This window comes from Stegostoma tigrinum, chromosome 17 (genome assembly GCF_030684315.1).
Source record: "Stegostoma tigrinum isolate sSteTig4 chromosome 17, sSteTig4.hap1, whole genome shotgun sequence".
NCBI classification, from domain to species: domain Eukaryota; kingdom Metazoa; phylum Chordata; class Chondrichthyes; order Orectolobiformes; family Stegostomatidae; genus Stegostoma; species Stegostoma tigrinum.
The window spans coordinates 51,618,738-51,644,974 of NC_081370.1; the positions used below are offsets into that span (position 1 = coordinate 51,618,738).

General features: G+C 42.3%; 1 protein-coding gene across 5 annotated transcripts in view; it reads left to right on the plus strand.

Moving 5' to 3' along the window:
- Positions 1–26,237, plus strand: part of lrp4 (low density lipoprotein receptor-related protein 4) — a 377,362-nt gene that overhangs the window by 322,811 nt on the left and 28,314 nt on the right. For 4 of the 5 annotated variants that reach the window (XM_048545554.2, XM_048545551.2, XM_048545550.2 and 1 more), the window contains 12 exons: positions 2,128–2,214; positions 3,200–3,371; positions 5,068–5,230; positions 5,600–5,825; positions 8,447–8,750; positions 10,582–10,800; positions 12,191–12,325; positions 13,053–13,161; positions 16,126–16,270; positions 17,377–17,490; positions 20,722–20,851; positions 25,809–25,879. In XM_048545554.2, coding sequence (XP_048401511.1) covers positions 2,128–2,214; positions 3,200–3,371; positions 5,068–5,230; positions 5,600–5,825; positions 8,447–8,750; positions 10,582–10,800; positions 12,191–12,325; positions 13,053–13,161; positions 16,126–16,270; positions 17,377–17,490; positions 20,722–20,851; positions 25,809–25,879 — 1,875 coding nt within the window. The remainder of the gene's footprint in view (positions 1–2,127; positions 2,215–3,199; positions 3,372–5,067; positions 5,231–5,599; positions 5,826–8,446; positions 8,751–10,581; positions 10,801–12,190; positions 12,326–13,052; positions 13,162–16,125; positions 16,271–17,376; positions 17,491–20,721; positions 20,852–25,808; positions 25,880–26,237) is intronic. The other variant, XM_048545552.2, reaches the window with a different exon arrangement.

A 26,237-nucleotide genomic window follows, 5' to 3' on the forward strand; every position in this document is an offset into this window, starting at 1 on the left:
AATGTATTTTATTTTGTTGCTAAGACCAAAAGGCACGGATTCAGGAGTTGGCCATTCGCTATGCCGTGTTATTCAGTACCTCAGTAGTGCCAGATACCTCAGTATTACCTTACACACTGCATCCATATGCCTGGGCTCCCTTCAGTTACAAACATTTATTGATCTATAGTTTGAATATACAGACTAATACAAGCAGAGACACAGAAAGAAATTTGTGGTCAAATCTGTACCTTTATTATATTAACCTTTATTTAAGTGCAGGATTTCTTGTAAATTTTTCACCGAAGACATCAATAAAATCAAGACTTCTCACTTTCAATAAAGCTACATAAATCTGTCCATGAGTAAAAGACTGAGCAATATAAATACAAATTCTGTCAAAAATCTGTTTTTTTTTGCATCATAATCCCAGTCATAGAATGTGAATGAGCTGTTTTCTCTGAGTTGAAAAGGCTGGTAAGTTTGCATATGACAAGCTCATTAGTGCTTTGAGGAAGAGGTATTCTATTTTCTTGAAATGCACCTGTTGTAATTTCAGTATCTATTACTAAAGAAAACAACTTCTTAACTACCAATCTTGTATCATTACTAAGTCTCTGTTTAGGATTTCTGTTTTGTAGCTGTGCTTTCCTTGAGTCTAAGTTTGTGCAGGGGTTAGACTCTAGTACCTCTCAAGGTTCTGTTGTTATGCTGGATGTGAGTTTGCTCGCTGAGCTGGAAGGTTCGTTTTCAGACGTTTCGTCACCATTCTAGGTAACCTCATCAGTGAGCCTCCGACGAAGCGCTGGTGTTATTTCCCGCTTTCTATTTATCTGGTTAGGTTTCCTTGGGGACATAAAGCGGGACATAACACCAGCGCTTCATCGGAGGCTCACTGGTGATGTTACCTAGAATGGTGACGAAATGTCTGAAAATGAACCTTCCAGCTCAGCGAGCAAACTCACATCCAGAACCTCAACCTGAGCTACAAATCTTCTCAAAACTCGCTAGCACCTATGGGCGCAATATGCTAAAACTGGCCCGAAGATGTTGTTATGCTATTTATCCATTGAATTAATACACTTATACATTCTTTTTAGTTCACATGTCATTGCATTCAAATGTAGTGAAAGTTCATTTTTCAAAAGCATATTTCAGTGAAGAATTTTGGATCATTTTTCCACAGAACAATTTTATCTTCTCATCCATTCTTTCTCCCAACTTTGTACGTTCCAATCCATCTTCATTCTACTCTTGCATCCTTCCACCACCCCACTGTTTTTATTAATCCCACCTGGTGCCTCAGGCAAACACTTTACAGCTAGGGGATCTGTGTTTATAAGGTCCCTTTACCTTCACTGTTTTTCTTTTCAATCAACCAATCCCCCACAACCCTGCCACCGTTGTCCCCAGTGTTGTCTTCCACTGGCACTGCTGAGCAATGATAGCTGTCAGCCAATCAGAGGCTGGAAGCTTCTCAGTGGGTTCTCCCCCCACCACCCAACAACAACAGCTACAGCCTCAAAACCAACTATTTGCTCTCTGATGAAGGGTCTAGGCCCGAAACGTCAGCTTTTGTGCTCCTGAGATGCTGCTTGGCCTGCTGTGTTCATCCAGCCTCACATTTTATTATCCAAAGCAATTTGGGCATACAAAATACTTTTATTGCTATGGATTAAATTGAAAGGCCTCTGCATTTGACACTAATTTAGCACGGATAGAATCCGTTTAATATTAATTAATTCAGGATTTTTTTATTCAGTAATTTGCTCTGTAATCAAAGGTGGAACGTGGTAACATTATCCACTTTTCACTGTATCTGGGCACAAGTGACAATATATCAAAGACACGTACAAAGAAATCTACAATTTATATTGAAGTACTTGGGAATCTCAGATATGTACCACTGCAAGATCAAGATTGAATCTTCAAAACAGTTTCAAAATATAATTAAGACAGGAATATAACTGTTTGGTCATTGTCCCTGTGTCTGATTTCACCCCCATTTGTATGGGTAAGTTTGGGGTAATCTCGGAGGGCCTGATCTCGTGTGAGTCGAGTGCACAGGAAGAAACAAGCGGGTCATTGAATCATTCAGAAATTAACCCTTTCACCCAGCAGAACTGAAGAAGTGTCTTCTTACTTTAGGGAAGGTGTATTGGTCAGACAGCACGCTGAATAAAATCAGCAGAGCCAATCTGAACGGATCCCAACAGGAAGACATTGTAACAACAGGTGAGGGGTCAGTGCCAGTCTGCATATCTTGTGTTATTCTGTAAAACAGTGAGGTTCCATAATTAGACAAATGGCTAGAATTTAATGTCCTCCCCCATGGCAGGTTTGGTGTGTGGGAGGATGTTGGGTGAGGCCCCACCATCTTCCCCGTCAGCCCCAGATTAAGTCCATGGTAGAAGACCAATGGATAGTCTTTCTGCCCCATTGCCAATTCAACCAACAGCACACAAAGGACACCTGATAAGTAAACTCTGGAGGTCTTCGGCTGTTTGAAGGACTCTACATTGAGAAAAGATGGCAATGGATGTTGTCTACTGAGAGCTGTCTCCCCTCCCCTTCTGCTGACCCAACTCTGACCTACTCCTGTGGGACACTGGCCTCAAAAACCCCCCTGCTACCTTACGTGCCCAGGTGTAATACCAGTAGCAACCACTACCTTCCTAACAGCATAGCTGAGCATTGACGGCTCTCAGATTCTCGGTGGGGAGGTGTAGGACCTCCCTCTGGATCCTTCATCCTCAAGTAGGCCTTTCACTGTGCTGTCCTAGCCTTGATTGGCACATAATTTACCAGTTGCTTCAGAAAAGACGCAGTATGGGTTTTGCAGCTGGTTGGTGAGATCGCTGTTGGCTCCATCAGAGATCTTCCCAAAACTCTTCAGCAGCTGCACTAAATGCATGGTTTATTGGTTGCCAATTTTTGTTCAGTAATAACAGGCTATAAGAAGTCAATTGTGTCTTGACATATGTAAATAATCTGGCATACAGGTCCTCCTGTGCCATTTTTCAGTTCAACAAACCATTCAGCCAGGAGGTCACCTAAATGGCACCAGATTAATTTGCATCTGTTGGAAGCAAAATATAGTAGTTTGTTTTCGTTAACACAAAATAAAGTTGCTTCTGGAAGTGAGTGTACAATAGGTATAATTCCACAATAAGACATTGTTAGAACAGTATATTGTATCATTGGTGTTTCCTCTTCACAGGGTTAATGACGACCGATGGATTGGCTGTGGATATCATAGGTCGTAAAATATACTGGACAGATACAGGGACAAACCGCATTGAAGTTGCTAATTTGGATGGAACAATGAGGAAAGTTCTGATCTGGCAGAATTTGGACAGTCCAAGAGCCATTGCTCTTCATCATGAGAAAGGGTGAGTAGGCAGCTCATAATAGCCTGCCAATGGGCTATGCTGATGAATGATAAGATCACAATAGTAAAAATAATGAGTTTATGTATAAAACATAAATGTGCAATAAATAATTTAGCCCTAAAAATAAGGCAGAGTGTGAAAATGCAATTACCAAGTTGTGAGTGCTTTTCTTTATATTGGACTAAATATTTAGTGCAAAGTGGTATGGTGGCTCAGTGGTTAGCACTGCTGCCTCAGAGCACCAGGGACCCAGGTTTGATTCCAATGCTGGGTGACTGTTTGTGTGGAGTTTGCACATTCTCCCTGTGTCTGCATGGGTTTCCTCCGGGTGCTCCGGTTTCTTCCCACAGTACAAGGATGTGCAGGTTAGGTGGACTGGCTATGTTAAATTGCCCGTAGTGTTCAGGGATGTGGTGCTTAAGTGGACTACAGTGGGATCGATCAGTGTGGACTTGTTGGGCTGAAGGGCCTGTTTCCATACTGTAGGGATTCTATGATTTTTGTGTTGGGTCACATTCTTAAAGTTGAAAAGTGTGAAGAGATATTTAAGCCCTATTAATGCTTTTCGTTGCATGATTCTTGACTCAGGAGTCAGTTTGCCTTAGCTGTGCATGCTCTTGCCTCTTGGCCAGAAAGTGCAAGCTGAAATCCAGCGTCCAGCACATAGTCTGCTGGCACTGCAGTGTTGTCATGGGGGTGGGATCATTGTCATGGATAATAGCCCCTTTAGTTCAGGCTTATAATGGAATCCGTGGCTGTTTATTTGGGTGAGTTTGAAGAGTAGGAAGAAATTACCTTGAATGACTTTGTGTGGAATTTATAGAACAGAGTTCTTCCAGCGCCCTGGCAAATATTTATGCCCCAACTCACATCAGAAAACCAGATTAACTGTTCAGTCATCTCATCTACTCTGTAAGATGCTTTTGTGTGCAAATAGATTGCCACATTTGCCTCAGGAAAGAAATGACTGACATTTAGTAGCATTTTTCACAGCCTGAGGATGCTCAAACATGCTTTACAACCCCACTGAAAGGGTAGTCACTGCTGTAACGTAGGGAAACATTACAACCAGCAAAGTCCTTCCAACATGATAAAAGAAAAATCAAGTATTTTGTTTCATTGTTCTTGACTGAAAGATAAAGAATTGCCGGGACACCAGGAGAGCATTTTTTTTAACATTTTGAATACTATAAAGGAAAATTTTACATCAGCTTGAAGTGTCATCTTCTGTGGAAAACAGCACCCTGACAGTGCAGTGCTGCTGACATATTGCACTTGGCTATCAAGGCCTAACACTTGAAACTCTACCCTTTGATTCAAAGCGATGAGTGTTACTGCTGAACTGAGGATAATAACAATACCTGCGGATTTTAAAAAAAACAAAATTAATTAATTGCTTGTGAAACATCTCCTGTGGATGAGAAAGATGCTGTACAAATCCAATTTCTTAATGTTTTCTTCTGCTATTTTAATACAATGTGTTAAATTGCATTCAACATCTGTCGTTGCAATGTTAAAATGGTTTAAATCTGTTTGTTTTAAGAATACATATCACACCATTTCTTAATAGTTATCTATGTTACTGCTGATCAACAGATAAATTCTTGAACACTTGTTCATTTATGAAGGGATTGTTATTAATGTTTGACAATAATGATCCAGATTATCTTGAGACCTTTCTCTTGTACATTGTTAGGTTCATGTACTGGACAGACTGGGGGGAGCATGCCAAGTTGGAGCGTGCTGCAATGGATGGATCAGACAGAATGGTTCTTATCAATAGTAACCTGGGATGGCCAAATGGTTTAGTCATTGACAAAGAGGGTTCCCGGCTCCTGTGGGCAGATGCACACACTGAGGTACGTACATTGGTTCTGAGCCAGAATCAGTACAGTAAATAATAGAAATAAAATCTATAACATGAAATGATAGTCATTGCTATTTTCAGTACCTCCTCAAAGTGTATTTAAATGGATATTTATTGTCATCAGGAATTTCTTGTCTTCCAAAATGATTACTTTCATTACCTACTTGAGATATCAAATAATATCTTATGTCTACAAGAACACTGTGCTTTTCTCAATAGTTTTCATCCTCATTTGACATTAAACATAATTTTAAATGTCATTTTTTGTGTGCTTTGTTTAGTTGTGCTCAGTTTTACTTTTCTAATGAATTTTGAAGAGACGAAACCTGGTGTAGTTCACTGCAATGTCTTTTCCGCACAGCGCATTGAGGCAGCAGACCTGAATGGTGTGAACCGTCGTACTCTGGTCACACCTGTTCAGCACCCTTATGGCCTGACTCTGCTCGATTCTCACATTTACTGGACAGACTGGCAAACGCGAAGCATCCAGCGAGCAGACAAGAACACAGGCAGTGACATAATTACAGTGCGTGGAAACTTGCCTGGGCTCATGGACATTCAAGCTGTTGACCGAACTCGACCTGTCGGTATGTCGCGTTCCATTCCGTTGTCGACGTGTCGCGTTCCATTCCGTTGTCGACGTGTCGCGTTCCATTCCGTTGTCGGCGTGTCGCGTTCCATTCCGTTGTCGGCGTGTCGCGTTCCATTCCGTTGTCGACGTGTCGCGTTCCATTCCGTTGTCGGCGTGTCGCGTTCCATTCCGTTGTCGACGTGTCGCGTTCCATTCCGTTGTCGGCGTGTCGCGTTCCATTCCGTTGTCGACGTGTCGCGTTCCATTCCGTTGTCGGCGTGTCGCGTTCCATTCCGTTGTCGACGTGTCGCGTTCCATTCCGTTGTCGACGTGTCGCGTTCCATTCCGTTGTCGGCGTGTCGCGTTCCATTCCGTTGTCGGCGTGTCGCGTTCCATTGCTTGGCAGAACAGAACTTAAACATTGCTAAAAACAAATGCAAAATCAAACAAAATAGAAAGCTTCAACCTTGTGTCTGTTCTTTAGGAAAGTTTATATTTGATATTGTGAATGTTCGCTTTATTTGATATTGCTTGCTAGTTGATTTCTACTGTGTGGAAGGCCAGAATCGATTATCTGAATTTCTATCTATAAATGCATTTAGAAAAATCCTTGTGTCTGTAAACTCTTGATGACTATAAAATATATTAATTGTTATCAGATTCCATCACTCTTTCATGTCATTCTTTTCAATTACAAATTTCTATTTCCACATTTGTTATGGAATCAGCCCTTATAAACTTACCAGACACTCCTGTCAGCACCTCAGTGTGATTCCTTGGCCATTGCTGCAATTAACTTTCAACCAACCCTCTACATTCTGCTCTCATAATTGGCCTGTTGTCCTTCATATGAAACCAAATTACAATATGCAAATGAGAGCAGAATATTTCCTTTGTGAGTGGGAATTGAATTTTTCTGTTTGTCATGGGGTGTGGGATTCATGGCCAGGCCAGCATGTGTTGCTCAAGCCTCAAACCTTTGCGAAGGTGGCGATGAGCCACCTTTTTGAGCCACTACAGTTGTGGCATGGGTACATCCACAGTGTTTGTTACGAAGTAAGGTCAAGAATCTTGACTCTATGACTGTGAAGAAACGGTGAATTCATGCCAAATCAGAAAGTTGGGCAGCTTCTTTCCATACTCTGAGCTTTTCTGTCTGAAAAAGATTATGTCTTTGGAGTTCAAGCATTTTAAATTCCATCTTCTTTTGCATTGGTCTCGTTTTTTTTTCTTACAATTCAAGTTTTCAATCGCTATTTCACATTCCACTGCTCTTCTGTTCTTCCCGCTCAAGCGTTTAAAAATTTTCTTCCTCACTAAGTCAAGTCTTTTCTTTTATCTGTGTGTATGTCTTTTTTAAAAATTTTAACTATACCAAAGCTAATTCTAGTTGTAGTGATTCAATTTTGGATTTCTCATTCTAAATTTTGGATAATATTTTTAAGCATCTCCTTCTTACAAGATCCTATTTTTATTTCTACTGTCAATTTACCCTGTAACTCATTTTAGTCAATTTCAAATAATTCACTGTTACTGCCAATTCTACTTTATTTACTTCCAAAAATCTCTTGCAAAATTCAACGTTGTTTTCAAAATCTCTGCAATATACTTCCTTCACAATCTCCTTTTGTGCCCACAATCTAGATTTTTAAAAGAGGCTCAGATGCAATTTTAAATTCAATGAACTCAGGTCCTAGCAAGGATCCCTTTTGTCATGATCCCAATTGATGTTACCACTGGACAAATCAGATCCCTGAATGAAATCTGACGCGAAAGATCATTCTTTGTATTTATTTGTAATTTACCTTGACCATTGTTCTCTGAAACATATCCACACCAGACTGCAGGCTCATTTTTAACAATAACACATAAATTTATTATACAAAATAACTTTAAGAGAAAATAAAACAAACCAAGCTATCTAATAGAACACAGTCTGAAAGATTTCAAGATGCGTTCTCAGCAGTATTACTTCACAAGTAATCAAAATCCAGAGCTCAGTCAATAATTTGAATGAGCATGAGGCCGGGCAGGTTTGACTTAACTGCATCTTCTCAGGCTCCTGTCCTATGAGTGTGAAGAAGCCTTTTCCTTGAATATTTTCATAACTGAGAGCTTAGACTTTCTTAGTCTTCTAATAATCTGTAAGAGTTCTAACCAAACATTCCTGGTCTGGTAGTTTCACAATCCACAGACTTTCATTGAAGTAACTCTTTTTTTTAGAATCCCTACAGTGTGGCAACAGGCCCTTCAGCTCAACAAGTCCACACCGAACCTCAGAACATCCCACCCAGACACAGCCCTCTGTAACCCACCTAATCTACACATCCCTATGGGAAATTTACTTATCCACGCTGAAGAATCACCTTTGATAGAGACTATACCTGCTCTAATCCTAGTCATGACTCCTTCAAACTGAACTAGAAAGCCTTTTGAACAAACTAACTGATGGTTTAATGTTTTATCTGTCTCCTGTCATAAACCACCACAATATAAACAAGCTTCCATTAACACACCAGGGGTCCTTAGGGGTGCTAATACCTAGTGGACAATATCTCTCCCAGGCTCCAGTTAAGCGGATCTGACATTGATGCTTTTACACTTTGTTGAAAGAAGTTTTGCTTTGTTCTTGGACAGGATTTAACAAATGTAGTGTCAGGAGCGGGGGCTGCAGCCATCTCTGTCTCCCACGCCCCGGTGGTATCACGTGCGCGTGTCCGACAGGAATCCAGATGAAAAATGACGGGAGAACCTGTGACAATGCTCCCGAGACCTATCTCCTCTTTTCTAGTCGTGGCAGCATTCGCAGAATTTCTTTGGACACAACTGATTACACAGACGTGCACGTTCCAGTTCCTGAGTTGCACAATGTCATTTCCCTGGATTATGACAGTGTGGAGATGAAGGTTTATTATACAGATGTCTACCTAGATGTGATCAGGTAAGGATACAGCATTACTAGTGAATTACAATTTAATGTCATTTTAAACATGGGAGCAATGAATGACTGGTGTTGTTTGCTCAAGCCTTGAAGAAGAAAAATTAATTTCAAAGAATGAGAGATGATCTTGTTGAAACAAATAAAATACCTAATTGCGTACATCCAGTCTAACGCTTTCAGATAGTTGGTGAGTTTAAAACCAGGGAACACAATTTAAAAATAAAGCTTGTGGGGGGAATGCAGCTTAAGTCTAAGATGAGAACAAATTATTTTACTCTGAGGACAGTGAACTGTTGGAATTTTGTCGCACAGAGGGCTGTGGACGTTCAGTCTTTGAGTGTGTTTAAGGTGGACATTGGTTTGAAAAAAACAAAAGAACTGGACGCTGGAAATCAGAAACAAAAATTGCTGGTAAAGCTCAGCAGGTCTGGCAGCATCTGTGGAGAGAAATCAGTCACTGTTTGGGTCCAGTGACCCTTCCATTGATTAATACATTTTTGATTACTATTGGTGTAAACTGCAATGGAGTGCATAAAAGGCATTGAAGTGTTAAATCAGCCTTGATCATATTGGATAGCAGGGCAGACTGAATGGCCTGTTCATGCTCCTAATAATTGACACTGCCTCCAATTCTCACCCTTACCCTGTGTCGACACAGTCCATCCCTAATCCCTTCCTACCTGTGCTCCTCTGATACAATTTTACAGTCACTGAATACTACCGTCCACTGAGAAATTACCCAGTGAGGGTTAGAAGCTGCTTCCTAAAAGGGAAACACGTGGAAGCTGAGCCCAGATTCTTTACATACCCATGGCAGGTGGTTACCTGGCAATGTTGTCACAGTCATGGAATCACTTCGAATCTTGCACAGCAAGTCAGGAGTTAATGTTGGATTATGGACTATTGAAATGATGATGTGAATGTATGCTGCTGGGTCTGAAAGGGTCTCTCAGCTAGTGAGCTACAATAACCAAACACTGAAGGATCCCATCTACAAAAGAAAAGTACTGGGTCAGAGAAATGTGTTACTTTATTGCTTAATGGACCAGGATTTCTATTTCATTTCTGATGATGTTTGACGATTTTATCCGGTGAATGCGTGAGCCACAAAGATCACCATTGGGCTTGGGTTTAAACCCTGCTCAGCTGTCAGGTTTCAACTGAGCAGAGAGTTAACATTTGACCAAGTTGCCTCTGGATTAAGGAAAGAAAAATGAACTAAAGCTCTGGCTTCTGTCCACCTTCTGGTAATGCAGAGGCAGCACAGTGGCTCAGTGGTTACCACTACTGCCTCACAAGCCCAGGGACCTGGATTCGATTCCACCCTCTGGCAGTTGTCTGTTTTGCACTGTGTCTCTGGTGCTCTGATTTCCTGCTACAGTACAAAGATGTGCAGGTTAGATGGATTGGCCATGCTAAACTTCCCTTGGTGTCCAGGGATGCAAAGGCTGGAGGGATTAGACATAGGGAAATGCAAGGTGACAGGGCTTGGGTCAGATGCTCTTTGGAGGGTTGGTGTGGACTTGATGCGCTGAATGGCCTGCTTCCACACTGTAGGGATTCTATGATTCCAGATAGAGCAGTTAAGGTGCCAGACCAGAGAAACTGGCTGTTCTGAAAAAAGCTGGACCTGAAATATTATCTCTGCTTTCTCGTCACAGATGTTGCTAGACCTGTGGAGTTTTCCCAGTAATTTATGTACTTATTATGTTGTCCTTCCGGATTGCCTTTGCACCATCCTTTAATGATTTATGTACTCGACACCAAAATCTCTTTGCCTTCTCCTAGCTTCTGGTTTTGTAAAGTAAAACTTTGCTTTTTGTCTGATCAGAAGTGCCAATCTGAATGGCAGTGGCATGATGACGGTCATTGGTCAGGGTTTAAAAACGACTGATGGTTTGGCCATTGACTGGGTAGCAAGGAACCTCTACTGGACAGACACTGGCAGGAACACGATTGAAGTGTCTTGGCTCAATGGAAGCTGCCGGAAGGTACTAATCAACAACAGCCTGGATGAACCAAGGGCGATTGCTGTATTTCCTAGGAAAGGGTAAGCAATCTTTTTCTTTGCACAGCCAGAATCCAGTTCAGGCTTCACATTTTTTTGATAAGGTTCGTATTTTGTATATGTTACTTACCACATCTCTGTAATAAATCAACATCTACCTACTTTTAAAAGTGCAATAAAATTCAACACCATAAAAATTAGGTAAGAGCACATTAATTCTAGAAGTGTCTATGTGCTGTATTTTTCCATGACCTACCTAGAATTTAAATTGAATATGTTGAATTCTCAAATGTGCCTGCAACCACATGTGCTAACTAAAGATGAGCCAGTAACAATTTCAGAGCCAGAAGTATAAGTTAGTACTCTGGCCTGGATTCAAATCCCACCAGGGCAGCTGTGTCATTTGTATTCAGTTGATACAATCAGGGGACCGAAGATTAGTCAATAATCGATTACTGTGAAAACCCAGTAGGTGCACAAAACAACTCCACAGATGCCGGTATCCACTCACCTAGCCACCCTTTATTTACTTGTGGAGAGTCCTTGACAGATCCAGCTCTCAGTGATCAGCATGTCCAACACTCCTGTTTTAATCCGTCAGCCTGGACTCCCTGATTAGACCAGATTAACAACCCCAATCAGGGAACTCATATTCTAAGAGGTCCATCTGGCTGACCTCATTACAACCACTATACTTCAATCATACACTGTAAGGAAGGCAATGTGACATATGACCTATTTGTGACCAAGAGTAATGTGGTTTACTCCTAAACGCCCTCTGCATTGATCTAGCAAGCCTCTCAGTTCAAAAGGCAATTAGGGATGGGCAACAAATGCTGCCCTTGACAATAATGACCATTTCCCGTAAAAGAATTTTTAAAATTGTGAGCCTGTTGATACGAGACATTTAGTGTTTCTTGCAAAAATATTCAAATAAATTTTGCATTACAGCAAAACTTATGTGAGATGAAATTGGACTAGGTCGACATTTTGTTTTAAATGAAAAATAAACATACACGTCAGAGGTTCAGAAGATTTTTCTTCATCCTTCAATCTGTCCAAAGCCAATTTAAAAGTAAGAAATTCTGTATTTGATGGGAGACATTTTACAGCAAAACATGTCCTACCTATTCTACAGAAGTTGTTCTTCCGAGGACTCTGTATTAGACTTCTTTCAGTAGTACTCAGAACCAAGATGAAAAATCATTCTTCATTCCCTGATCCAGGTTAACAGTAAGAGTTAGTAAGAGTAACCCACAACAATTCTAGGTAATCTATGCAGAATGCATGACCACATTGTTGACCTGAGGTACGAAAACATTGAGAAAGCGGAGTTTCATGAGTTAACATAACTCTTCAGACCAAATACTTTGGGCATGGAATTTAAAAAGTTAAATTTTAAAATGTCGATATTTTTCTTGTATTCTGCTAGGTATCTGTTCTGGACAGACTGGGGAAATCTTGCCAAAATCGAGCGTGCGCAGTTGGATGGCACAGATCGGAAAGTTCTCATTAATACAGATTTGGGTTGGCCAAATGGGCTAACCTTAGATTATGACTCAAGAAGGTGAGCTGAGAAAGAGCAGAAAATATGTAAAATAGCCATCAGATGATCAGTGTAGAAGGGCCATGAGGGATGAGAAATGTAATTAACCAACGTGGATTCAGAAGGAAAGCCTAGTACTATCCTGGAAAGCAACCCAGGAATCTCCTTTACTAACATCTTAAGGTTAACTAGAACTGTCAGTGTTATGGCAAGTGACAACCCCCATTGTCTTTGACAGTGATTTGTTGCGCACTACTATTAGATAGAAAATAATTCCTCTTTGTGGTAAATTTTTTACTGAATGACATTCATGCTACAAGCTGCTGGGAAGTAGTTAAGAGGTGGTACTTTCTGATGCCAAATTCGGGAATATGAGCAGTACTGTCGTTCTGCCCTGCCCTTGTTCTCCATTCCCTCATCTTTCTCTTTGTGCTGTTCTCTCCTCCATTGTTCACATACATTTTCCTCTCTCTCCCCTCCTGTCCTGTTCCACATCTCCACCCCATTGTCTCCAGTGTTTTGTGTCTGCACTGTCACCTCTTGCATGTGCTCACTCCTTGCCGATCTACTGTTTCCTTTCTCTACTTGTATGTGAAAGCTCTATGACTCTTCCCTGTCTTTCCGTTCTCTCTCTCTCTCTCTTTCTCTCTCTCTCTCTCTCTCTCTCTCTCTGCAGCTAGACATAAGTGTATGTACATATTAAACAATCTGCATGATCATTTCAATGAATGCTAATTTCTCCTGACAGGATTTACTGGGTGGATGCTCACTTGGATAGAATTGAGAGTTGTGATTTGAATGGAAAACTGCGCCAAGTTCTGGTTGGCCAAGTCATACATCCCTTTGCCTTAACTCAGGTAAGGTAATTAGCAATTACTCAAAATCTGAAAATACAAACATGAATGTGTATTAATAACAGTGATACAGGTTCGATTATACCCTCGGGTGTCTGTCTGTGTGGAGTTTGCACATTGCCCCTGTGTCTGTGTGGGTCTCCCCCAGGTGCTGCAGTTTCCACCCACAGTCCAAAGATGCACAGGTTAGGTGGATTGGCCATGCTAAATTGCCCGTAGTGTTCAGGGGTGTGTAGATTAGGTGGGTTATAGGGGGATGGGCCTAGGTGGGCTGCTGTAGGGGTCGGTGTGGACTCATGGGGCCAAAGGGCCTGCCTCCACACTGTAGGGATTCTATGATCTATGAAGGAGAGCAAGAAGGACAGGGAGCTGGGTTTAATCCTCTTACACCAGTGACTTTCTTTTAGTGGGGAAAGAGGGATGTCATCAAATCCAATGAGTGAGCTGCCCACCCATGCCACTACCACAATGATACCAGTGGCAGTGAGGCCTGCACCATTTAAAGCTCATACCAGGGCCCCAGTCTGGCACATCCCCAACAGACTGAGAGGGTGCAACTCGGTGGTTAGTGCTGCTACCTCACAGCGCCAGGAACTGGGCTCAATTCCACCTTCAGGTGACTGCCTCTGTGGAGTATTCTCCCTTTTGTCTGCGTGGGTTTCTTCCAGGTGCTCCGGTTTCCTCCCACAGTCCAAAGATGTGGAGGTTAGGTGGATTGGCCATGCTAAATTGCCCATGGTATCAAGGTGGATTAGCCACGGGAAATACAGAGTTACAGGAGTAGGGTAGGGCTGAGGTCTGTGTGGAATGCCCTTCAGAAAGTCGGTGTGGACTTAATGGGCCGAATGGCCTGCTTCCACGCTGTGGGGTTTTCATGATTCCAATTAAACAGACGATGACACTTGGGGAGAGTGACTGAACTCAAACACGACAATACAAATGCCTACAATTTAAACAGCAGTTCACTCCAAGACGCAAATGTAGTCCAACCCTTCACTAGTGACATAAGACAAAGTGAAATATTGAACAACCAATGATTTGTGCCATCACATGCTGATAATATTTACACTTTTAAGCTCTTACTCTCTTGTTATAGCTAGTTGACTTTTCTGGAAGTAGTTGGCACTCACTGTCATTATTGTAGAAGCCTTAGGCATGTATATATTCCCATGATTATTGATGAATGAATAGAAAACTTGGATTTTGCCTGTGAATTCCTGATGTGTACTCTTGGCACACTGTAAGTCCTGCCAGGAGCACACATGCATTAACCTGATCCTTGTAGGCATGTACATATCAATCCCACTCGGTTACTCAAAGTAAGTTGCGTGAGAAGAGATTCTCCGTAAGGATCCCCTGATCTTCCAAGATCCTTCAGTGGAAGTCCAGTTGAAAAATGGTTGTACAATTTCCCATGAGATTCCATCTCCTTTGGAAGACAGCCAAGAAAACCCATAAAATCCCTATGACATTTTCTAAATTAAGAAAATGTTTTTCTTCTTTGTTATATGTGCTTTCAGAAGATGTAGTCATAATTTTAGCTGTGTTTATTTTAACAGATTTTATGACAGATTACTGTTCTATCTCTGGAGCAAACAAAAATAGAACAAGTGAGCTTTTCTCATCACTGAGTGGGCTCTGTAACTTTAAGATGACTTTGGATATAACACTGCCATCCTGTGGAGAAACTGAGAATCGCTAATTATTGGCAATTATTACGCAGTGGATTAAAGTTTCAGATGTTAGTTATAATATAAAACCACATAGGAGTGGAAGTGAGGCCATTCGGCCCATCGAGTCCACTCCGTCATTTAATCATGGCTGATGGGCATTTCAGCTCCTCTTACCCACACTCTGCCCATAGCCCTTAATTCCTTGAGAGATCAAGAATTTATCAATCTCTGCCTTGAAGATAATGCTGTTTCGTTATTCCTAGTGTCACCTAGATTCCAAAATCAGAGGCTAGTTGGTCTAACTTTTATCATCTTTTGGGAAGATGCTAGTATCTATTATTAAGGATGTGACAGCAGGGCATTTAGAAAATCATAACTTGTTTGCACCGACCAGACATCCAATCTGACTGAGCCCCATTTGCCAGCATTTGGCCCATATCCCTCTAGACCCTTGCTATTCATATACCCATCCAGGTACCTTTTAAATGTTGTAATTGCACCCTACTCTACTACATCGTCCGACAGTTCATTCCATACATGCACCACCCTCTGTTAAAAAGTACCTTTTAAATCATTCCCCTCTCTTAAACCTATATCCTCTGGTTTGGATTCACCTATCCTAGAAAAAAAGATCTTGGCTATTCACCTTATCCATTCCGTTATGATTTTATAAACCTCTCTAAGGTCACCCCTCAGCCTTTCAAGCTTCAGGGTGAGAAAAAATGCAGCCTATTCAGCATCTTTGTGTAGCACAAACCCTCCAACCCTGGCAACATTCTTGTAGTTTTTTTGTGCACCTTTCAAGTTTAACAACATCCTTACTAATAGGTGACCAGAATTGTATGTAGTAGTCTTTTCTTGGAGGTCATTTCCGTGCTGTATAACCAAATGGCCCTATGGCTCTATAACCAGAACTAGCATTGTTTTGTGAGAGGAAATTGTGTTTGAGAAACTTAGATTTCATTGAGGATGTAACAAGCAGGCTGGATAAGAGGGAACCAGTAAATGTAGTGTATTTGGATTTCCAAAAGGCCTTTGATAAGAATGTACGGGGTGTCCGCAGTATGTGTGCAACAGCAGAAATGAGCCAGGTCTGGCTGAGCAGCTCTCCTGACGTGAATGATGCTCAGTAACTTAATTGTGGCTTCACATATATCTATGTTTGTAAGCAGGGTTTTTTTTGTCAGATAGGATGCATTTCCCAGTATAAAGATGAATTGTGTTTGAAATAAATATTTTGGATAACTTTAAATTATATGTATGTAAAATCTAAAATAATTGTTTTCATAATTAGCATGATCGCTGGATTTACTGGACAGACTGGCAAACTAAATCAGTCCAGCGTGTGGACAAATACACAGGTCGGAACAAGGAAACCATCCTTGCTAATGTGGAGGGACTGATGGACATTATTGTGGTCTCCCCACAAAGGCAAACAGGTATAGAAAGAAAAAAAGAGATTGGAGTGAAAAACATTTGGACACTAATTGTTTTTGTACCAGGCCACTTAGTGAGTACCTGGGACCTAAGTGAACAGGGCAAGCAACTGTGCAACAATCAGATTGAAGGACTGGGAAATTAACAGTGATCACTCAGACTGAAGGAGTGGGAACTTAAAAGGAGGGAGGAGTAAGTGCAAATCAGAGGAGCTTAATCCTGGCACAGGAAAGAAAATATAGAGAAGGGAAAAAAGCTTGATCAACAAGACCGAAGTAAAAACTCAGGAAAAATCTCCAAGTTTTACTACTTTTTTAAAAAAAACCTTCAGCAACATTTAATATCTGAAGGATTGATTTTGTTGATTTTTAGCACCAAAGATATTGACTAGTGATAATTCATTACTGATTATTACTTATAATTTTTTTAAAGGATGGGCCAGTTAGATCAAAAATATTGAAGACCTAAATTTCAGTGTGGGTTTAGTCTATATCCACACATTCCAATACAGGAACTTTATATCAGTAACTGTTCGTAAATGTTGAGAGTCAGTGAGTGGAGTGACGTATTCACAAAGCTAATAGTAGAGCACCACAACCTGGCCAGCAATGTTTGGAAGTTTTCATTTTAACTGTGCATCCACCTCCTGCTGATACTAGTGTAGCTTTTGACCATCAATAATGTTGAGCACCATCGGCCTCATTGATACTGGCTGAAAATTAGGCCCCATGTTTGCAACAGTGACAGGGCTTACTTTACCAGATTTCTGATCTAAAGCCAGATTCACCAGTAGATGTTTTGTTGATTGCTGCTTTGCCTTTAGGTATGAAACTGTGCATTTAATATGCATTGAAAAACATCAATACATTCCAAAAATGATCACTTAGACATGATAGCCATCATATTCGCCATCAGTGTATTGCATTGCTTCTCCCCCCCCCCACTACATGAACTCCAGTGTAAAAACCATGTAGTAAAATGCCATGACTGAATCATTCATTTCTATTTTGGGACATCTTCCCTTTACACCCCCTAGTGGATACTGTGGAAAGAACATGACTGTTAGAAATGAATTCAAACTTTAAATAATTGATTGAATTTGTTTCAGGCACCAACTCATGTGGTGTGAATAATGGAGGATGCACACATCTTTGCTTTGCCAGGGCAACAGACTTTGTGTGTGACTGTCCAGATGAGCCAGATGGACGACTGTGCTCTGTGGGTAGGTAACGTTCCTAATGCCACAAATATTGTGTTTGCCTGTGCTTTTCAGTTCTCATGGCTTAAAGACAGAAAACATACTCTGAAATGCCCATTTTAAAAAAAAACAGATCAACCATGGAGTTTTTCAGCTGCAAATATTATGCGTCTTAAGAGATTATTTTGTATATTTAAGGGAGCGAATTTAAAATAGGTATTTAAATTCTGTGCCAATTCAGAAGGGCTCTTACTTGAAAGTGCCACCATTCTGTGGGCATAATCATCCTGATTCTTTCTAATCATGTGTAGATACTATATACTTTTTAAATTCATGTCCGGCATCAAATTGATCTAGCGGTGTAGTTGGCAGTGCCCACTCTGAGCTAGAAGCTCCTGGTTTGTGTCTCACTGCTGGACCCGATGGCCACGGAAGGTACATTCATAGCTGCTGTGATGCTCATCTTTTCCTTGGCATACAGGCCTCCGAGATCCATGCATAACGTGGGCTTCCAATAGCAAAATTCAATGTGACAGCATGCCAATCGGCATTTGCAGAACATTGGATGAGCTAACGTTGCCGCAATCACTTGGACTGCCCAACTGAGCTGTAGTATCGCAGAACAGTTAGTGGTCAAACAGAGTTAACTCCAGCCTATGCATTGTTATTGCTTTTCTTTGTCAGCACTTGCAAAGATCTAAGTGGAATTGTGAAAATACTTGCCCCTGTGGCTTTATCCAGAGAGGTTTTTTCTCTCTTGACTATCTGGCCAGTTTGGATTAAATATTTATTTCCTCTGTATTACCTGGTAATCTAAAAATCATGTATCTACATTCCTAGAACTATGGAAAGTGGGAATTTTCCCATTGGAGGCAAGAAGCAGATGGCCTGAATAATCCCAATGCTATTATCTCACCTATGTCCTGGCAAACGGGACTTTAATCTGGGAGGAAGGGAAGGCCCTGGTAGGGAGGTGGGCCGATGCTGAAGGAGCCAGGTTAGAAGGTCTGCTCCCATCCCCAGAAATATCACTCCAGTTCCTCATTGCCATTAGTGGTTCCTCCAAATAAAGTTAAACTTGCAGGTTGGAATAAAGGCCCTTTGACCTTTCACACCCTCTCTTCATCCCGTTCACTACCCAGTTAACCTTTCGATCTCATTCCATCACTCCTTTCTCTCATGTCTGGTCTTCATACAAGCTCAGGTAGGCCTTGTATGTTTCTTTTAAATAATGACTATTAACAATAGAAATATGACAATAAGACAGCCGTGCTCCTTGCTGTGAGCTGAACTAATCCAGTCTTCTAGCAGAGTCTCTAACACATGACAAGTGAGATCATACTCTAATTGTGACATGCCTCTGAAAATCATCTACACATTCATTAAATAATATCTTTACATTGCTACATCTTCAAATTCTACTTTACAATCAGAACTATCAAGCTTTATAGTAACATTTTAGATGTTATTGAAAATTCGGAAATCTTTCAAATAGGTTCTGAAAACCAATTATCCTCCAAATCTCTCAAAGCCATCAACCTGCCATTCTCTATAGTGCTTAAATAAACAGATATTGCATTTCAAAGCCCATTGTTACTTAGATGGCAGCCAAACCATCAAACTGACTTCCCAGGGCCACTAAATAAACAGACTGCATTGCAGAATCTATTGTACTTTTGAAGACAGCCAGAGCTTACATCTAGAAATTTCAAACAGTCAGGCAGGCTTGTCTGGCCTATATGGAATGAATGAAAGCTCTTGTAACTCTCAAAGCCAAACAGATGGCTGTGCCAATCTACAAAGAATATCATGGGGAGAGTTTGAATTAGCTCTCAATCTCAAACTGAGTTAACCTTTCAATGTTGTATAATACAGATTCCCAGTTTTTTTGAGAGTATAATCAGTTTTAATACATCTGAATACCTTTTGCAGTTTTTTCTGTGCTGCTCTTTTACATGGCAGAATCTAGCAACTATATTATTTAATGGTCAATACAATCAGTTCTGATATAACATGATAGTTCTATTCTCTTGCGATCTTGGCTTATAATAAAATTGCACAATAGCTGCGCCATTTAAACAAATGGGGCCAGAATCATGTTATAGCCAATGCAGGTAAGGAAAATTCGTGTTTTCAAATTGTGGCCTAAATTCTTCAATCGCATTAAAGCCAATTCATGTTGAAGAAATGCGCACTGTAGCAGAACTGACTGTACATTGCATTGTCCAATCATAGCACTATTGTCATCGATTACTTTAGTAAACAACAGTACAACTCAGGTTACAGTGTTTTATAATGAACTGTAAAAGAGGCAACCCCATTTTTAAACAAAAAGAGAAATAGCTGGAAACTCAGCAGGTCCATTTTTATTTGCCTTTTGTACATTTCACATCTTCAATCCTTTGTTCATGCCACCACTCTGCAGGTGTGATTTGTTCAAATTCCAGAAACTCTAAAATATCAATTTTTAGAAAGCACTGGCAACTTCCAAAGATAATGTGGGCTTCTGGTTGTGTCCCCTTTCATGTACTGGTCAAAGTGGATGGAGATAGGATGGGACCTCTGCTTTCATGTGTCAGTAGGTTTTCTTAATCAGGACTCCATTCAGCCCTGGTTCACGATCTGTGAACGTATGCTAGTGTTTTCCATTAGTTTCTTACAATTTTTAATGGGGATTTCCTTTAAACCCTGCCTCTTTCCCAAATTTCCCAACTACTGTGCCTGCTCCCAACAGCTGACCAGCTCTTGGATAACAAAGTGTGGAGCTGGATGAACACAGCAGGCCAAGCAGCTCCTCCCTGCTACTGTACTGAATCGCCACGGTAGCTAACCTGTCTGTTTGTCGCTTGTAGAATCGCAAGAATACTACAGTAGCCTGTTGTTGTTCAGGTTTGTGCCATCCATAGTCCAATACCATTCACCTGTTCATTTTCTTTGCATTCAGTGTTCTCCATTGTACTCTCTTCAGACAAATTATAGGATCTATGTGTGAAGGGAGGGAGTGTGTGTCTCTCTCTCACACTTACACACACATGCACGTGCACACACCCTCACTCAAATTCATCTTCATTTTTGGAAAGGATCTCTTTATTTGGCACCACCTTAAGATAGATTGGTTCAGATCAGAAGTTGGTTATTTGGAATGAAAGATGCTGAGCATTATTTACAAGCTGTGTGGATGCTCCTGTGGGTGAAGGTAGTGTTTTGCTGTTTAAACATGATTTTAATGTGATCGATAAACATAATTCTTTGCAGTTCCTGGATATGTGCCTCCGTTTCCAGAAACCACCCATTCCAGTGAGAAAGCTGATGCTGGAGGCCCGCGTAGGAACATTGACTTTTTCCCTGCAAAGCCCACAGATCCTGTTGAGAACATAAATGAGAAGTAAGTCTGCAGATTGTAGCCTTTGATATGTAACACCTTCAGCTTGATCCAGGGAGCCTTTGATTTTATTCAAGTTAACCTGGAGGCAATTTATAAAGGCCGCCCGCTGATCATCGTGGGTCTGCTCACGTCGCCTTCACTCAGGGCATTTATTGCAAACTAGATTACTGCAGAAATATCAAGCAGCTTTGCTTTCCATTTGACAGTTGAGCAAGACATAAATGTAATTCACTCATCATTACTGCAAAGAGAGCTTTGTCTTGGGCCAGACAAAATCCCCTCAATGGTGCTGGAAGCTAAGCAGTGAATGGACTCTCTCTTGAATGTTTGCGACACATTGTTAAAGCCTGTGGATTTCATATTATGACAACCAATATTGATCACAAACCAGGATCTTGTTCATTGTCAAATAAGAGTGAGGTTTGGCAGTAAGAAAGGAGTATGCTAAGAGATGAAATATATGCTATAAGTTATATATACCCAGGAAGTGTTCTTTTAGATCATGGATACTGGCTTTTGCAAGCACCAGAAAGAGTCGGAGTGTCTCCTGGTAGCACTGCAAGTTCTTCTTCCCTTCTTGAGAAAAGTAATTCAGCAAAATTGTTAAAAACACCATAAATCCAAACTGAATCCTGGAACTCAGTAAGCAGATTTGTGCCACACCAAAAAACTGAAATAATGTTACTGCCGTAAATATTAGTGACACTGAACTAATGCAGTGGCTGTGTTAAGAGTGTTTGTCATACATTGCTGTTGCAGATATGTTCTCATTGGCAATGTAAAAGTTTTTAAAAGCATATTTAAAAAGTAGACCTGTTTTGCCCTTAAAGAGAGTGGGGCCTTATAAATTATTCAAGAGCCACAGATATCACAGATGCCATTTCCATCTCCGTGATTTAAAATGAAAATATTGACTGTTGTGATTTTAACAATTATCTTTGGTATCAGGAGTCCAAAACATTTCTAAAGAGACGTTAAATTGTAATTAGATCTTCCAAATTGGCCTGAAGTACATTGCGTACTCTCCTGCTGGTTCACGTGATAAAGCTATACCTGACAGCAAAACAGGCCAATATGATTGATCATTCTTTTCCTGTTTCAAGCTGATTTCAGCTGAATGTACAATTGGTCATGATTCATATGGTCAGAAGTCACACAACATTAGGCTATAGCCCAACAAGTTTATTTGAACTCAAGCTTTTGAAGCGCTGCTTCTTTTCAAGTGATGAAGGAGCTGCGCTCTGAAAGCTTGTGAGTTCAAATAAACCTGTGGGACTAGAACCTGGTGTCGCGTGATTTCTGACTTTGTCCACCCCAGTCCAACATCGACGCCTTCACACCATAATGGATTCCAGCTCACAGATGCAGCACTAGTATGTGAAGGAACAGAAGGTCTGCTGTGACATCTATAAGATTGTGATAGCCTGCTGGTTATTGCAGGCAAGGGTCAAATTTGAGCAATATAAATAGGCTATGAGATCACAAAGTGTAGAACTGGATGAACACAGCAGGCCAAGCAGCATCAGAGGAGCAGGAAGGCTGATGTTTTGGGCCTAGAACCTTCTTCAGAAATGGGGGAGGGGAAGGGGATTCTGAAATAAACAGGGAGAGAGGGGGAGGCGGATAGAAGATGGATAGAGGAGAAGATAGGTGGACAGGAGACAGACAGGTCAAAGAGGAGGGAATGGAGCCAGCAAAGGTGAGTGTAGATGGGCAGTTGGGGGGAGGTTGGACAGGTCAAGGGAGTGGGATGAAGTTAGTAGGTAGCAGATGGGGATGGGGCTTGAGGTGGGAGGAGGGGATAGGTGGGAGGAAGAACAGGTTAGGGAGGTGGGAATAAGCTGGGATGGTTTTGGGATGCAGTGGGGGTAGGGGAGATTTTGAAGCTTGTGAAGTCCACACTAACTTTGGGCTGCAGGGTTCCCAAGCGGAATATGAGTTGCTGTTCCTGCAACCTTTGGGTGGCATCATTGTGGCACTGCAGGAGGCTCAGGATGGACATGTTGTCTGAGGAATGGGAGGGGGAGTTGAAATTGTTCATGACTGAGAGGTGCAGTTGTTTAGTGCGAACCAAGCATAGGTGTTCTGCAAAGTGGTCCCCAAGCCTCCGCTTGATTTCCCCGATATGGAGGAGGCCACAACGGGAACAGCAGATACAGTATACCACATTGGCAGATGAGCAGGTGAACATCTGCTTGATGTGGAAATTCTTCTTGGGGCCTGGGATGGGGGTGAGGGGGGATGTGTGGGGGCAGGTGTAGCACTTCCTACGGTTGCAGGGAAAGTGCTGGGTGTAGTGGGGCTGGAGGGGAGTGTGGAGCGGACAAGGGAGTCCTGGAGAGAGTGGTCCCTCCAGTAAGCAGATAAGGGTGGGGAAGTAGAAAAGTCTTTGGTGGTGGAGTCAGCTTGCAGATGGCCAAGCGTCGGAGGATGATGCGTTGACCCGGAGGTTGGTGGGGTGGTACGTGAGGACGAGGGAGATTCTGTTTTGGTCGTTATTGCGAGGAGGGGGAGTGAGGGATGAGTTGTGGGAAACATGGGAGACATGGCCGAGGGTGTTCTAGACCACTGCGGGGGGAAGTTGCGGTCCTTGAAAAATGAGGACTTCTGAGATGCACGGCAGTGGAATGCCTCACCCCGGGAGCAGATGCGGTGGAGGCAAAGGAATTGAGAAGAGGGGATGGCATTTTTGCAGGAAGGTGGGTGGGAGGAGGTGTATTCTAGGTAGCTGTGGGAGTTGGTGGGCATTAAATGGATATTGGTTTCTAGGTGGCTGCCAGAGATGGACTCAGAGAGGTCCAAGAAGGAGCGAGAAGTATCAGAGTTGGTCCAAGTGACGTTAAGGTTGGGGTGGAAGGTGTTGGTGAAATGGATGACGTGTTCAAGCTCCTCGTGGGGGCATGAGGCAGTGCAGATACAATCATCAATGTAATAGAGGAAGAGTTGGGGTTTCGGGCCAGTGTAGCTACAGAAGAGGGATTGTTCCACATAACCTACAAAGGGGCAGGCATAGCTTGGGCCATGCAGGTACCCATTGCCGTCCCCTTTGTCTGAGGGAAGTGGGAGGAATTGAAAGGGAAGTTGTTGAGGGTGAGGACGAGTTCAGCAAAGCTGATGAGGGTGTCAGTGGAGGGGGACTGGTCGGGCCTGCAGGACAGGAAGAAGGGGTGTGACTTTAGGGCTCCCACGAGGAGCTTAAACAGTTCATCCACTTCACCAACCACCTTTCACCCCAACCTTAAGTTCACCAGGACCATCTCTGATACCCCTCTCTCCTTCCTAGACCCCTCTGTTTCCATCTCTGGCAATCACCTAAAAACCAATATCTATTTCAAGCCCACCGACTCCCACAGCTACCTAGAATACGCCTTGTCCCACCCACCTTCCTGCAAAAATGCCATCCCCTATTCCCAATTCCTTTGCTCCCAGGATGAGGCATTCCACTCCCGTACATCTCAGATGTCCTCGTATTTCAAGGACCGCAACATACCCCTCTCAGTGGTTGAGAACACCCTCGACCATGTCTACTGCATTTCCCACACGCCCCACCCCGGCAATAACCGCCAAAAGAGAATCCCCCTCGTCCTCACGTACCACCCTACCAACCTCCAGATCCAGCACATCAACCTCCAACGCTTCGGCCATCTGTAATCCGAACCCACCACCAAAGACTTTTCTCCCTCCCCACCCTTATCTGCTTTCCAGAGGGACCACTCTCTGGGACTCCCTTGTCCACTCCACACTCCCCTCCAGCCCCACCACACCCGGCACTTTTCCCCCGCAACCGCAGGAAGTGCTACACCTGACCCTACACCTCCGTCCTCACCCCCATCCCATGCCCCAAGAAGACTTTCCACATCAAGCAGAGGTTCACCTGCACATCTGCCAATGTGGTATACTGCATCTGCTGTTCCTGTTGTGGCCTCCTCTACATCGAGGAAACCAAGCGGAGGCTTGGGGACCATTTTGCAGAACACCTCCGCTCAGTTCGCAACAAACAACTGCACCTCCCAGGTGCGAACCATTTCAACTCCCCCTCCCACTCCTCAGACGACATGTCCATCATGGGCCTCCTGCAGTGCCACAACGAAGCCACCCGAAGGTTGCAGGAACAGCAACTCATATTCCGCCTGGGATCCCTGCAGCCATATGGTATCAATGTGGACTTCACAAGCTTCAAAATCTCCCCTCCCCCTACCGCATCCCAAAACCATCCAAGCTTGTCCCCGCCTCACTAACCTGTCCTTCCTCCCACCTATCCCCTCCTCCCACTTCAAGCCCCACCCCCATCTCCTAACTACTAACTTCATCCTGCCGCCTTGAACTGTCCGTCCTCCCTGGACTGACCTATCCCCTCCCTAACTCATCGCCTACTGGCTGCACCCCGCCTCTTTGACCTGTCTGTCCCCTGTCCACCTATCTTCTCCTTTATCCATCTTCTATCCTCCTCCCCCTCTCTCCCTGTTTATTTCAGAACCCCCTTCCCCTTCCCCCATTTCTGGAGAAGGGTCTAGGCCTGAAACGTCAGTTTTCCTGCTCCTCTGCTACTGCTTGGCCTGCTGTGTTCATCCAGCTCCGTATCTTGTTATCTCAGATTCTCTCGCATCTGCAGTTTCTACTATCTCCGAATTTAAAATAGGTTGTTTGATAGCCGTATAACCATGTTTGGTAAGGTGAGTTCAACAAATAGTGAAGAGAATGAAATTTCCTTATGTTATTATTTTATAATGCAAATTGCATGGCATGTGTTAGATGATTGCAGATAGAATATTAAAATAACATTGATCTAAAAGATTATGTAACTATCATTGATGAATGATTGAATGTGTGATCAATCAATTTATGCAACCATAATCCTCATCCTGAACTGTTAATAGTGCAAGACTCATGCCAATCCAAATATTGAGTTTTACAGCATGTTTCATGTCAATTGCTGAATACAATGTCTTGTCTCTAGTTGTTCTCAGAAAGATACAAGTCAAGGTCTCTGCGAGGAGAGTGTAAACGAAGTGTTGCCTGCAATAAATGGTATGTTTTCTGCAATCTGACATGAGGCTGAAAAGATCTTTTCTGATGAACAGTGATTATTTCCCATTTTTTAGAATACTGTTCCGGGGGATATGGACACTTCGAGGCTGGCCATTGCTTATTGCCTGTCCTTATTTGCTTTTGCAAAGCATGTTGATGAGGAATCTTGAACTGCTTCAGTCCCTGTGGTGAAAGTACTTCCCCAAAACCTGTGGATAGAGAGGTCCAAGATCGCGGGCCCACTGGTGTTGATGGATAACAATTGGCATTATAAAGCACTCTTTTATATTGTAAAATGCCCTGAGATCCTTCATGAACTTGATTACCAGTTGATTGGGCTGAGTCTTCCTCATCTTGT